At 47.2% G+C, this 14,422-nt stretch overlaps 1 protein-coding gene across 1 annotated transcript in view; it reads right to left on the bottom strand.

The window, feature by feature from the left end:
* Positions 1-14,422, bottom strand: part of Lmcd1 (LIM and cysteine rich domains 1) — a 59,740-nt gene that overhangs the window by 15,344 nt on the left and 29,974 nt on the right. Inside the window, exons 3-4 of the mRNA XM_026383014.2 lie at positions 11,145-11,400; positions 2,950-3,282 (exon numbers count right to left, since the gene is read on the bottom strand). Coding sequence (XP_026238799.1) covers positions 2,950-3,282; positions 11,145-11,400 — 589 coding nt within the window. The remainder of the gene's footprint in view (positions 1-2,949; positions 3,283-11,144; positions 11,401-14,422) is intronic.

Raw genomic sequence — 14,422 nt, 5'->3', positions numbered from 1 at the left:
AGAAGTAAGATAAAGGTATTGTGTCCACCTACAACTAAAAAAATAATTAAAAAAAACACACACAGTCGTCTTCTTCCTATTCTTTTTTTTTTTTTTCTGCAGCTAATAACAAGTAAGGTGCTAAAATTCAACATCATGCAGATGCTGGAAATAGTGGGGATTTGGAAAAGGATCTCATTGTCTCTGATCCTCAGATTCCTGCCCTCTCTGATGATTCTGGTGAAATTCACCCTAGCAGGCAACTGTGAGAATTAAAGATGGACTCTGGACTTGTGAGCCTGGGATTTGGCATGGACCAGATGCTCAATCAATGTGGAACTGGAATCATACCACCTTTTAGGCAAAATGGCCATGCAAATTGTGGCCATCTGTCAGGACTCAATTGAATTCAAACACTGATTTTATTCATCTGTGGAGCACATGTTTTTCTGAGTATCTACTATCTATATCTATGACACCTACTGCAGATACAGAGATGAACAAGACCTCAGTATCTTGAGCGGGTGACAGACATCAGCCCCCTAATCACATAATTGGGTGTTGAGTTCACATTGTGGTTAGGACAAGAAAGGAGAAGTCTATCTTTTATAGCCAGCCCAGCCCAGCCTAGCCCAGGCCAACTAATAACTGCTTCCTTTGGATTCCCTGCTTTTTCTCTTTTTGGTTCTAGGGTTTGAACCCAGGAGCACTTTACCATTGAACCACATCCCCAGCCCTTTTTCTTTTTCATTTTGAGACAGAGTCTCCCTAAGTTGCTGAGGCTGGCCTCCAACTTGTGATCCTCCTGCCTCAGCCTCCTGAGTCACTGGAATAATAAGCATGAACCACTGCACCTGGCAATTCCCTGCTTATTTTTCTAACTGTGGATCTGACATTCATTGTCTAGCAGTGTTATTTAAGCAATTCTGAAGTATCACAAGTATTTTCTAAAGTTAGCTGTAGGCAAGGACCCGGAATCCCAGGCCACCTTTGCCCCAGTTCTACGCTGAACAAATGAGGGGAGCTCATGCGATAGTAAGATCTGCTCTCAGATCAGCCTTTCTCTCCTGGGAATGGCAACTTGGAAGAGTCATGACAGCCTCAAAAAAGTTTCCTTCCAACATGGAATTCTCTGGAATTATGCCTTACAAACAGACAGCTATTCCAAGGGTGGACAGAGGGCAGAACTGGGGTGGGATGAGGAAAGACCAGTTTACAAAATGTGGTAACTGGAGCTAATTTTTTTTTTTTTAAGGGCTTAGGACCTGTGTTTCTCTTGAGAAATGGGTCTTTAAATATCATGGCCAAATCTGTAGTGGAAGAGACAAATTTTGTTCTTTCATCTTAGAATCCTTGGCTACAGCATTCTGAGGCCACAGTTCTTGGATGGCAATCCTAGATCCTGCTAATGACATGGAGGCTGGAGATGGAGGGCACTCGGGGGAGACAGTGTCCTGCTCTCTCTGGTTCCAGCAATGGCATCATCTGGGTGGACATTTCCCTGGGTGGTTGGATCACGGCTCTCAGCCTGTTCCCAGGGAAAAAGGTGATGAGGACCCTGTGAGTTGGAACTTTTATCTCAAATAGGGAAGGATGAGGCCCCAAGGCTGATGGGTGGAAAGAACTAAAAAGATGTGAGGGGCACTAGGGGCTGGACATGAAGTGAATGTCCGTTAGCCCCATGCGGTCTCAGCTTGTCCTTTTGCCTCAGTTTCAGGCAAATCAGGCTGGACGCATTTGTGGTGCATGCCTGTAGTCCCAGGGTTTGGGAGGCTGAGGCAGGGGGCCTGCAAGTTCAAAGCCAGCCTCAGCAAGAGTGAGGCACTAAGCCACTCAGTGAGACCCTGTCTCTCAATAAAATATAAAAAAGGGCTGGGGATGGGGCTCCGTGGCCGAGTGCCTCTGAGTTCAATCCCCAGCACCCCATGCCCCATAAAATACAGACACATCTATGAGGTTTTCATCTCCTGAACACTGGGTTCTCCAAACATCCCCCAGTGCCTCACTTCCCAGTAGCACTTCTGCTCCTTGCTCTTAGAGAACACTTTCTAAAACAGAACTGGGCTCATGTGCACACTCTGACTGAAAATCTGCCTGTGACCCTTATGATCCATGGGTTTCTCCAACATGGGGACAGTGTCCTCTGTTCGTCTGTCTGACTCCCTGGGGCCTGGCAGATAACACAAGTGAACCAGAATTTGATTGACAGATAAATGGACAGCATGACTCTCCAGGAAGTTCCTACTTACTGACCTCCCCAGCCTCACGTCCCCTGTTCCCCTTGCACGCCATGCTGTGTCACATGAGAACAGGAGACTGCTTTTAATCCTCTGACTCATCTCTTGAACTGATGAATTTTTTTTTCACGTTAACCTCCTTAAGGGGGCACACACTGTCCCCTCAAAACCTCAAGACTTGGGTGGCTCCAAGCCTTCTCCAAGTTATTCTCTCTCTCTCTCTTTTTTTTTTTTTGTACCAGGAATTGAACCCAGGGTGCTTTACCATGGAGCCAGCCACATTCTCAGTCCTTTTTTGTATATTATTTAGAGACAGGGGCTCGCTGAGTTGCTTAGGTCCTCGCTAAATTGCTGAGACTGGCTTTGAACTCACGACCCTCCTGCCTCGGCCTCCTGAGCCGCTAGGATGATAGGTATGTGCCACGGAGCCCGGCTGGCTGCTAGTTATTCTTCAACACCAGCTTGTGCCTCATCAACGTCTTGAAGTTTACTCTCATCCCCAAACTCGGTTAGATGCCCTTTCTTTAAGCTATAGCAGTCACCTTCCCGTGGACTGTGACCTTGTATTATTTCCCGTGGGACAGCACCTGGGACAGAGTAGATGAGCACCAACTACCTGCTAAATGAATGAAGGTACAAATGGTTGCATGAACAGTGTGGCACGAGGGGACCCTGGCCCTGCAGCCCTGCGCCTTGGTCACTTCAGCCAGGCCAGAGGCAAGGGGACACTCACGTATTCCACCTCCTTGGACGGGTCGCCCAGGCTGCCGTTGGTGGTGGGCGCGGCCTCTGTGCCCTCTGGCTTCTCCTGTTGCTTCCCCTCCTCCTTGGGCAAGCCGCCCTGGCCCGGGAGGGCCACTTCTCCCACACCCAGGGCCTCGCTCTTATACTGCTTGACAAATTCTTCCATCACTTTCAGCTCATTCTCCAAGAGTCCGCGGCAGCGAGAGGGGTCCTGGTCGTAGATGGGGAGCTGGTGCATGAGCTGGCGGCGGCGGTAGTAGGCACCCTCGGTGCCTGTCACCGGCTGCTTCTCCTTGGGGATGAGTTCCATGTACTGTAGGCCCTGGGGGAGGGGGAGGAAGAGACAGTGTCACGTGGATGGGGCTCCAGCAGTCAGAGAAGCTATGTCAGAAGCCACCTAAAGTGCCAAACGCAGTGTCTTTCAGTGTTCTTGGTGACTAAGCATGCACAGTCTTTATCTTTTAATTTAATGTAGCTTTTTTTTTTTTCAAATGACAAAAGCAATACCTACCTGTCTGTCATCAACAGTTAGGAATCAGATGAAGGAATCGTACAAGAAACGTGCATCTTCTAACTTGGTGTGTCTAAGAAATATTGTGTATCTGACTGCTGGTGACATGGAACTGTGGAAGTCTGTCTCAGAGTTCACCAAGCTGTAACTTCGGGATGCCTGCCTTTACTAAATGCACGCTGGACTGAGAGTTAGCATTTATACCTGGGTGTGGTGACGCATGCCCCCAACCCTGGGGACTTGGGAGGCTGAAAGCATGAGGATTGCCAGCCTCAGTAACTTGAAGCCTAAACAACTTAGTGAGACCCAGTCTCAAAATAAAAAATAAATAAAAAGGGCTGGGGATGTGGCTCAGTGGTTAAGCACCCCTAGGTTCAATCCCTGGTACCCACAAAGAAAAGAAGGAAGGAGGAAAGGGGGGAGGAAGGAAGGAAGGATGGAAGTCCTCTGTCAGTAGGTTTCGGTTTTCTGATGATTACAATAGACCATGTTCACACTATGGGAGAGAGAATAGTTCATTTATTTATTTTGTGGTGGTAGGGATGGAACCCAGGACCTCACACAAGATAGGCAATCACTCCACCATTGAGTTACCAGTCTCAGGAGCTGTCTCGTGTGTAGAAAACGTTCTAGATCTTGCTCTTGGTGAGGGTGTGGTCAGGTGAGAAAGAAAACCTTCTTTGCCTCTGTTAATTTATGCTCCGTCTGCTCACTATCTAGCCACTTCTCCACTGCTAATAGTAACTAGTAGCATTTTATTATTTATTCTTCCCAAATTGGAGCTGTAGCTTTCATTTTGGGATGGCCCTGGGAAGAGAAAGGAATCTACGTCTACTCCTTTATATTCTCATCAGAACGGTCAATAAAGACCATTTTGCTTTGTTCTCTGACTTGCAAGCAATGGTAACAATTATGATCACAACTTTTGTTCCTGTCTTCAAGTTGCTGCTTTAAAGCCTCTTTTCTGGTATCACTGGATGGACAGTAGTCAACAGAGAAAACTCTTCCAGTATAATAATTACAGTCGTGCGTTAATAACCAATCTCATATAATCCATACCCACCCAGGACTGTCTTGTCACTCATCCCACGATTGATGTTCTTAATTTCTGCCTCTGCTCCTAGAGGTGCCCTTCAGGGAGAAAGGAAAATCCTTCTTTCCTCTTGCCCCTTCTTACGCTCAGTACCATATGCTTTGGCCACTCCCTCTTCCTTAACCATTCCTTTTATGTTCAAGTTCCCCCCTCTAAAGGGACCGTCCACTCCCAAAGGCAGGCAGTGTCCTTTCTACTTTAGTAGCAAGAGGGAAGGTTCTAAAGATGGCCTGTCCTGAACCAAAATCCCAGTTCTAGGCATGCCTGCTGTGTGACTACAGCCACCTCACACCCTGCCTGTGCACAGGTTCCTCAATTGTAAAAACAAGGATCATAAAACCTAGGGTGGTTGAGGGGTTCGGTAATAGAGCATCTACACTGGGTGCATTATTGGTTTTCCCCTTCCTTTGCCTTCCTCTCTGTGTCTTTTCTATCTTTTTAAAGTCTGTCACTGCAGTCAGAGGTACCAGGGACACCCTTCAAATTGGTTTTTCTCAAGAGACACAGTGTTTGGGAACCATGTGAAAAATTAAATGCAGATTCCCCAGCCAAGGCCTCAGTTCAGTAGGAAAGCTGTGGGGTTCGGGAATTTGCATGTTGGAAAACGTCTTATTTCAAAATGGAGATTCCCTAGGAAGAAGTGTGAATTTTATTAACAGCCAACAAGGTTCTAAATGAGCTCTCATTCTGTCCCGGGCTGTAGCCACAGATTCATGTTCTTAATGAGACTAGTACAATCTAAGTAGGGGTTCATTTCGATTTGCTGGCTCTGCAGTATGGATCTTGTTTCTTTCAAAGAAGGATATTTTTTTACTTCATTTACCTCAAGGGCAATGCTCCTAATTAAAGGGAATAAAAGGCAATCCAGTTTAAAATTGCTTTTCTTAGAAAAGTGTAATTAGATCATTATGGGCATAAGGTATTTCACGGTTTATTAATTTTAAAATATGCAAAGACACCTTCTCAGAGCAGAATCCACAACGTCTCAACTCAATAACATTTGCATATTGAAATGACTGGTATTTATTGGAATAATAAATATATTAATGTGTTCACAGACAACTGTCTGATTTAGCTTTGGGTTGTGTGTGAGTGTGTGTGTGTATTTTAAATCTTTCCCTTGATGAATCCCAGGGATGAGATGCTGCAGGGAAGATGAAGGTCTGAGGTCACAGTGTGGGAAACCAGGAGGCAGAATATTTATCCTGGATGGTGCTTTCCCATTTCTGCACCTGGCCTTGAGTCTAACCCTCACCACCAGGTGGCCTGATTCCTGTCACACAGGTGAGAGCAGCCACATTGCTCCTCTGTGATCCTGCCTGCCCATATCTCATCACCTGGGGCTGGACTCATTTTGGAACTGGGGGAATCAACATGAAAATTCAACTAAAGTCCGTCAAGAACAGTCCCCGATGTTGCCTGATTTTAGAGCACAAGGATGGTATAGTTTGGGTCTTCAGTGTCCCAGCATGGAGCTCTTGGGAGGTGGTGGAACCTTTAAGAGGCGGGGCCTAGTGGGAGGGGTTTAGGTTATTGGGGGCATGTCCTTGAAGCGGATTGTAGAAGGCTTGCCTCCTCCTTACTCTCTTGGGCCTCCTGGCCCAGGTGAGTTGAGTGGTTTTGCTCTGCCAAGTTCTACCATGATGTCCTGCCCAAAGCGATCATGGACTAGAACCTCCAAAATCATGAGCCCAAACAACCTTTTTGCCTGTATAAATTAATTATCTCAAGTGTCTGTTACAGTAACAGAAAGCTGACCAATACAAAGGAGGAAAGAATCTGGGACTGAGGCAGGTGTGAGTCCAGAGCCTGGTCCGTGCCAGATTTCCTAATGAATGAATTCTAGAGAGGAACATTCTTAGAAGCAGAGAGGCAGGTGCTCTGGGTCCCTGTAGGAGTCAGATGGAGGGTTGCTCACTCTTAGCCCTGAGGGCTCACAGCATACCAGTTAATCAATCCCAGGAGCATCTGTGTACTCCCAATTACTTTTCCAGGACACAGGAGATAGCCAGGGCAGGGGACAAAGCCCTGGGGTGGGGGTGAGGGTGTCATTAACTCTGAATTCATGTCAAGTCCTTCTGCTCTTCTCTGTGTCAGGCTGAGTAAGTTTCTAATCCTCTGGGCCTTAATTTCCCTATCTGCCAAGTTCAGGGTAAACTGCCTGATCATTAGGGTTCTGAGCACTGTGAGAAGCTAGTGGCCTTTTCTCTGGACCCATCACAACAAAGAACAGCAACACTGCTGACTCAAATCCACAGCCCAGGGAAGGATCCAGTGGTAGATCATAATCTGTTTCAGGCACTTCCCAAGTGCTTTACATATGTTTACCCATTTAATTCTCAGGGCAACCTTGGAGGAAGAGCTATTGCTACTCCTTGGGAAACTGGAGCTCAGAAAGGGTATGTAACCTTCCCAAAGCCACACAGCTAATATGTGACAGAGACATTCTTGAAATCAGCAGCTTGGGTCTCATGCCCTTCTCTGCTATGCCACCTGGGCCAGGATTGTCAATTTCCTGAATGTGTCTGTTTTTCTGACCTTTAAGGATACACACCCCACCATGCTCAGCTTTATAAATAGACTGTGTTAGGAAGCCTGGAGCAGTGGCCCAGACAGCCAAACCATTTCTTGAACGTTGCACTCAGTGTCTATTCACAGCTCCGTGTGGCCCTGGGTGTCTGTAGCTGCAGATGGGTTCCTGGCTGGGGCCCGAAGAAAGGGAGATTTCCTTCTCAGGGCCCAGTGTTCCTGCTGCAGCTCAAACCCCCAGCTGAGGGCTGGCTGTTGTCTCTGCCTTGTCAAGGTCACGCATCTAACTGCCACTGGCCCTGCCTGGCTGGTCTGAGACTCCTGTCCTCAGTACCTTTCACACCCATGCAGACATTGCTACGGGATTATGGCTGAGGATCCCAGGGTCTCCCTCCATACATCCCTTCAGGCAATTATTGATTGGCATGGACTTGGGAAGGGGATGTTAGGGACAGAGCTTTGGGTCCCAGTAGCTGCCTGGTGCTGCTGTGACACTGTAAGCGGATCTCTAGGAAGCTGACCTCATGGGCCCAAAGTCTTTAGCAAGAGCCGTTTCCTCAGACCAGTTGGAAAGATTGCTTCAAGTTTAAATTTTTCCCAGGGACGTGTGGTATCTGGTCCTCTGCAGTCTGGTTGGGGCATTTAGGGTGGAGAGGTGTCCAGAATCTCTCTGTGTAAGGGGACATATCACAATGCTAAGAGGAAAGTGACAAGGGGCCCTATATTTCAGTTTGGGCAGTCGGTCACATCCGTCCTGAGTCAGGGTGCTCTGCCTGATTCTCCTGTTGTCAGCTAATGACGGTCACTGGGTTTCATGGCACATGTCAACCCCAGTCAATTCCGGCTACCTGGAACTCTGGTGTTAAGAAGGATCCCGAGGCTAGATAGGACTCATTGGGGACAGTGCTGTCCGTGGCCACGAATGTCTGCCATGGGTATGGGAGCAGAGGGTGAGGTGTGAAATCAGTGCCACCCTGACGTAGGCTCTTCACGAGCCTCTGGTTGCTCCTCTGTGAAATGGGTCTATAGCATCGTACTCAGCACAGGGGGATTGGTGATTGGTCATGAGGTACATTTGCAAAATGTTCAGTAGAGGCTGGCTACCTTCACCTTCTCCCTCTTGCCTCTCCCCAAATCCTGTGAGCTTGTCAGAACTTCTCAAATTACTTTCTTATCTTGAAAACCTTCCCTAAAAATGCTCACCCAGGGACTTGTTCCTTCCTGCCTCACCCCTCACCTATGAGCTCTCCCCATGGTCCAATGAGGAAGCACCTGAGTTTGGGAGGCAGGGAGGCTGGAGCTCAAGGGCTGGCTGTGTCATTTAAATCATGGGCAGAGCATTTGACTAGTTATCTCCTAAGCCTCTGTTACCACCTCATAGATGAGGGTCATGGCAGTACCTTCTACCAGAACCGGGAAATTAGATGAGGCGGTACGCAGAAGGCTCTCAGCATAGAAACTGGCACAAAGTAAATCCTCAATAAACAAGAGCAGTTAGGCTTATTGTTTCCAGCTTCTGAGGCTGATGGATTTCTCTGGCCTGCCTTCTGGTTGGGAGGGCCGACAGACAGCAAGGTTCTGTTCCATTTCCAAAATATAATCTGTCCCCATCACTTGGTAATTAGGGGGGGAAAAAAGTTGGAAGAGGTAGCGGGAAGGGAGAATTGGCCAGTTTCAGACATGAGCCTTGCCTCGGCAGAGCAGAGGCCCGGCACACAGAGGGGCTCTTTATAGCCGTGTGGTTTTACGAGCTGGCATTAATCACCGCCTCAACACGCCTAGCCCTGATCACACTGGGGCCGAGGCGTTCGGGGTTTTCACCAGCCAGTTCCTGACACCTACAGCCAGCTCTTTTATGAGCTGCTTGCTTAGTTTCCACTGACACGTTGGAGAGCCACTTGATACCTCACCTAGACCGGGAGCGGGAGCGGGCCCATGTTCCGAACCACCTGGGCCTGGCCTGCTTCTGCTATTGCTCCAAATGCCACCCTCTAGGTTTGGGGATAGCCCCTGCCTAAGCCCCACAGACTTGCAAAGGCCAATGATTTATTTTTTTTTGCTTTCTCACATGTAGGACAATTCCCACCTTGCAGGGGGGTGAACAGTGAGCTCATGAATGCTTAAGCATTCTTTTAAATCGTGCTTCATGCTTTTCAAAGAGTGCAGTTAAAAAAGAAAAAAGCAGGGGCTGGGGTTGTGGCCCACCGGTAGAGCGCTTGCCTAGCATGTGTGAGGCACTGGGTTCAGTCCCCAGCACCACATAAAAATAAACAAAATAAAGGTATTGTGTCCATCTACAACTAAAAAAATATTAAAAGAAAAAAGAAAAAGCAACTCAGCTTCTCTTCGCTCTAGGAAGACTCCTCCACCCTCCCCTGAGGGACAGAACTGTGCTTTTCAAACTCCTTCCGGTGAAGGATCAAGGCGTGTTTGGTTTTTCTGCTCACTGTAGAATGATGTGTGGTCTCACTGCTTGTGATTAGAATGTGGCTCATGCCGCATGAGGCCCCATGAGATGAGTTTTCCTGTGATCACTTGGAGGTCAAGATGCTTTCAACACTTTCCACCATTTATTCTTAATTTCTGTACTGTTTTCATTGTGCACCCATCTTAAGGGGCTTTGGGAAATGGTTTGGAGTATCGCTGGCTGGAGGGTGACCTTCCAACAATACACCTACCATGTACCCTGCTGATCATCTCAGGTATTTTGTTGTAGCAATGGAAAGCTGGCTAATACACCTGTACTGTATTAGTTGTGGGGATGTCCTGGTGTGACAGGATGCATGCCCTCAGGCACTTTGCCTCACTCCAGGGTGGAGAATAGGGGCTAAACGAAGCACTGAGGGATGCACAAGATCATTACCGCTTATAATATAAGCTTCTAAGGAAGCAGGCCCTGAGAATGGGCCACATCCACTGTAAATTGGGCATTTAGGAAAGGCCTGCTTGACCCCTGATTGACTTGGAAAGAACTTGGCCATTCAAAGAGCACAGAAAGGACTTTTCAAGCAAAGGGAAAAGCAAGTGAGAAAAATAAGTTCTAGAACTAGAGAGAGGAAGTCACTGTGGAGGAGCCATGGAAGAAGCAGGCAGGGATACAACATGCAGGACTTCAAAGCCTCCTCTTTTCCTCCCAGAAAGATTTAAGAAAATGCCAGACTCACATCTCTCAAATTGTTGAGTCTTTTTTTTTTTTTTTTTTTTTAAGTACCAAGAATTGAACCCATGGGCACTTACCCACTGAGCCACATCCCCAGCCCTTTTTATTTTTTTATTTTGAGACAGGGTCACTAAGTTGCTGAGGCTGGCTTTGAACTTGCAATCCTGCCTCAGTTTCCTGAGCCACTAGAATTACAGCCGTGCACCACCCCACCCAGCCTATTGAACACTTTTGAATCTCGTTCCTTTGTAGAAATCATCTGGCCTCTTGCTGTTCCCAGAGAGGTCTGGGGACCAGCAGCCTCAGCATCACCTGGGAGTTTGTCAGGACTGCAGAATCTCAGGAGGGGACCCAAACCTACTGGATGTATTTTCATGAGCTCCCCGGATGATGTATGTGGATGTGGACATTTGAGAAGCACCACTTGGGTGCTCTGGTTCTTGAAGGGGACTACGGGTTGAGTTCCCCTGGAGAGTCATTTCCTAAGCTCCCACATGGTGACTACTTCTTGCTTGTGGAGGGCATATCTCAGGCCACAATGCTGTGAACACCTCACAGATAGAGATAAGCACTCAGAGAATTTTAAAATTTCCCATTCAGAAGTAAAGAGCCCCTAATGGGACAATGAGTGCCCCTGTGTTACAGCTGGAAAGCCCTTCAGAGTTCATACGGATGCCTCTACCTATTACACTGATGAGGAAAACTGAGGCCCGGACAGCCTTGACTTCAACATGACATGGTGTAGGAACAGAGTTGAAACCAAAGCTGGTCCTACCATTTGGCAGCCTTGCCCTCTTGCCCCCTCATCTTTGAAATTCAGGAACCCTCAACACAGCTCCTATTTACAAGGGCAGGAAAAAACAGCCATTTGATTGGAAACAGCTGTCTTACCAGTTTCTGGGTGACTCCAGGGGGAGCCCACTCATAGGTGATGGTATCAAAAGTGGGATCTTTCCCGGTGGCAATGGGGTTGGTCATGATCATCCGGTTCCTCTTGTAAATCCGGATGCCATCCCCGCCTTTCACCCGGGCGGTGAGGGTGGAGTACTTGGAGTCCATCAGCAGGCGGCCAATTTTCCGGTCATCTTCTAGGTCGGAGCTTAGGCAGTGGTCCTCCTGACTGCATTTGCACGACTTGCATATTTTCCTGGGGAGTGGGGACAAGTGACATCAACCTCTGGGAAAGAGAAGCAGAGTCTCCCCTTGGCACAGCATCTACCCTTTTGAAAGCAAGCGCCAAGCTTAACAGTAGTGCCTGGAAAAGGGTAGCAGCAGAGAAGCTATAACCCGAGACAAAAAAGCCTTTGGGATTTGGATTTGTATTTGGGAAACACCCCTCTGTAAGTCTGTTTGTGGGAATGTGGGGTGTGAATGTTGTGAAGCTTTGCAGTCCAAATTTGCTGGTAAGAAGAGTAGCCCCTTTTCCTCCTGGTGGTTGCCAGGGCAAAGGCTAATTCATTCATTTAAGATGCTGTTAGGCTAAAGTCTGTGCATTCCTGGACCTGAACCTGGCCCACAACTTGCTTTGTATAAATAAAATTTTATTGGAATACAGTCGTGATCATTCACTTGCATGTTACTGAGGCTGATTTGGGGTTGGAATGGTAGACTTGAGTAGTTACAGTAGTGATTACGTGACCCCCAAAGCCTAAAATATTTACTCTCTGAACATTTATAAGAAAGTTTATTAACCCCTCCTCTGAAGAATTGGTCTCTCAGGCTGGGACTGTAGCTCAGTGGCTTGCCTAGCCCATGTGAGGCACTGTGTTGTATCCTTAGCATCACATTAAAAAAAATTGAAAACAAATAAAATAAAGCATGCTATCCATCTACAACTACAAAAAAAAATTTTGTTTTGAAAATGGTCTCCTATTCTTCATGAGCCCCAGACCTCCAGCAACTTTCAAACTCTTTAGCACACACACTAAAGTGAGACTCCATTGGGAATTTTCTTTAAGAAATGTCATGACAGCCAGGTGCGGTGGCTAATATCTGTAATCCCAGTGGCTTGGGAGGCTGAGGCAGGAGAGCCTCAAGTTGGAGGCTAGATTCAGCTTCGAATTTACTGAAACCCTTAGCAACCCAGCAAGACGCTGTCTCAAAATAAAAAAAATAAAAAGGGCTGGGGATGTAAGCTGATGGTAAAGCACCCCTGGGTTCAATCTTGAGTATCAAAACCACCAACCAACATGTGCAAAGGAGGCTAAGGGAGAGATGAGCTGAGAGACTCCCTCCAGTTGGGAGACTGATGCTCTGTTCACTGGGAAGACTTTGGCAGGCGTCTGGGAGAAGAAAAGACATCTTGGGGAAAGTTCAAATTGCCTTGAAAGTCTGATGCTTCTTTCTGACAATTAAAGAGTGGCTGCTTTGTGTCACCGTGTTAAAGTTGAGAAATCCAGAGTTGCATAGTGTGAGGGCAAAGGTGCTCTCCTTCTATGGGCCTGTCACCATAAATGTGCTGTGCTGTGTCTCAAATGTTCTGATTTAAAAAAAAAAAAAAAAAAAAGCATGCGATTTAAGAGCTTGTTAAGCAAAGTAAGCAATGTCAAGACCAGCTGTGGGGACAATGAAGGACTAAATAAGGGAGCTTTGCTGCAGTTGGGTCACAGCAAACCAGTCCCTGGGGCTCTCCTTTTTTATACCCAGCAAATTAATATGTTTGGTCAAATATCACAAATACCAGTTGTGGGGCCGACGGAGGCTTGCTTGCATGGATGGTCCACATCAGTAGTTCCCCAACCTAGATCAGTTCTGTTCCTCAGGGGCCACGTAGCCCACGTAGCCCATGCCATAATGAGGAACAAAGGGTGCTATTGGCATCTAGCAGACAGGAGCCCTAGATGCTGCAAAACCTCCTACAGTATGTAGCATGATCTCCCAACGACAAGGAATTATCAGGCTTAAATTGGCAATAGGGCTAGGGTTGGGAAGGCTTCATTTAACTGCAATCTTTAAGGAGCTTGAGGAAAGAAAGAAAGTGAAAAGCATATGGAAAAAAACTGAAAGTAGGATGGGTTGGGCTATGACCGAGTTGCATGAGACCTGGATAGTTTTGCTGGCCCCAGCCAGCTCCCCAGGGTGTGACTGGGTTGCACCTACATAAGGGCTGAGTGCTAGGTGGTTATGAGTTTCTAGAAGTGTGGGTTACAGTAGGTTAAACATCTTTCTTTGTGAAAGGCTACTGCTCCCTGTCTTTAATACACCACTATGCAGGGTGGCATTTTGGTGCTATTTGAGAAGCTTGCAGCCCAAGTTCACATTCAGCAGGCTGCAATGTGAGAAATGCTAAAACCATCAATTTCAAGGCTTCCTTCCAGCAGTTCAAAAGGGAAATGACCCTAAGGGTGCTGCAGGACAAACAAGAGAAGTCTTTCCTTTTGGGTCTCTTAAGAAGGGTTTGCTTGTTGTACAGAATAGGGAATGTTGGTTTTTTGTTTGTTTGTTTGGTTGGTTGGTTGGTTTTTTTGGTAGTGAGGATTTAAGCCAGAGGTACTTTACCATCGAGCCACATCCCCAATCCTTTTTATTTTTTATTTTGAGACAGGGTCTCACTAAGTTGTTTAGGGCCTCGATAAGTTGCTGAAGCTGGCCTTGAACTTGGGATCCTCCTGCTTCAGCCTCCTGAGTCACTGGGATTACAGGTGTGTGCCACCATTCCCAGAAGGGAAATTTTATTCATGATCCATATTATACTCTTCCCTCTCCTTGGAGGAGCTGGGCAGAGACTAATTCTCTAAGAGTGCAGGTGATGGCTAGCACTAGAGCTTTACATGTGACAGTGAAAGCAACGGAATTGGGAGGGAGAGGAGGAGGAAAAAGGGAAGCAAAGGAAAGCCCAGGGTGGAGGGACACGGGTGTAGCCTGGATACCAAGTCCTCTGTGTCCTCTGTGACCCTTTTCTCTTCCCCATATCTTCCCTCCATGAAACTGGAAGAGGAAACCGCCCTTTGCTGTTTTGGTTAAGGTAGAATCCCAGGACTCTAATGGAGACAATGGGGATGCAAAACTGTTTCAAGTGGGAAAATGTTAACAAATCTGCGACATTCTTTGAGACTGTGTCCACCTTATTTCTCCTTTTCTTCATGCTCTTCACATGACCGAGCAATGAGGAAGACTCTCCTCCCACCCCACTCTTGCTCTTTGCAGCCACCCAGACTGTAAGAGACACA

Source organism: Urocitellus parryii, chromosome 16 (assembly GCF_045843805.1).
Source record: "Urocitellus parryii isolate mUroPar1 chromosome 16, mUroPar1.hap1, whole genome shotgun sequence".
Taxonomy (NCBI): Eukaryota; Metazoa; Chordata; class Mammalia; order Rodentia; family Sciuridae; genus Urocitellus; species Urocitellus parryii.
The sequence above is the reverse complement of the archived record's forward strand: the minus strand, read 5'-3'. Positions and strand labels throughout refer to the sequence as shown.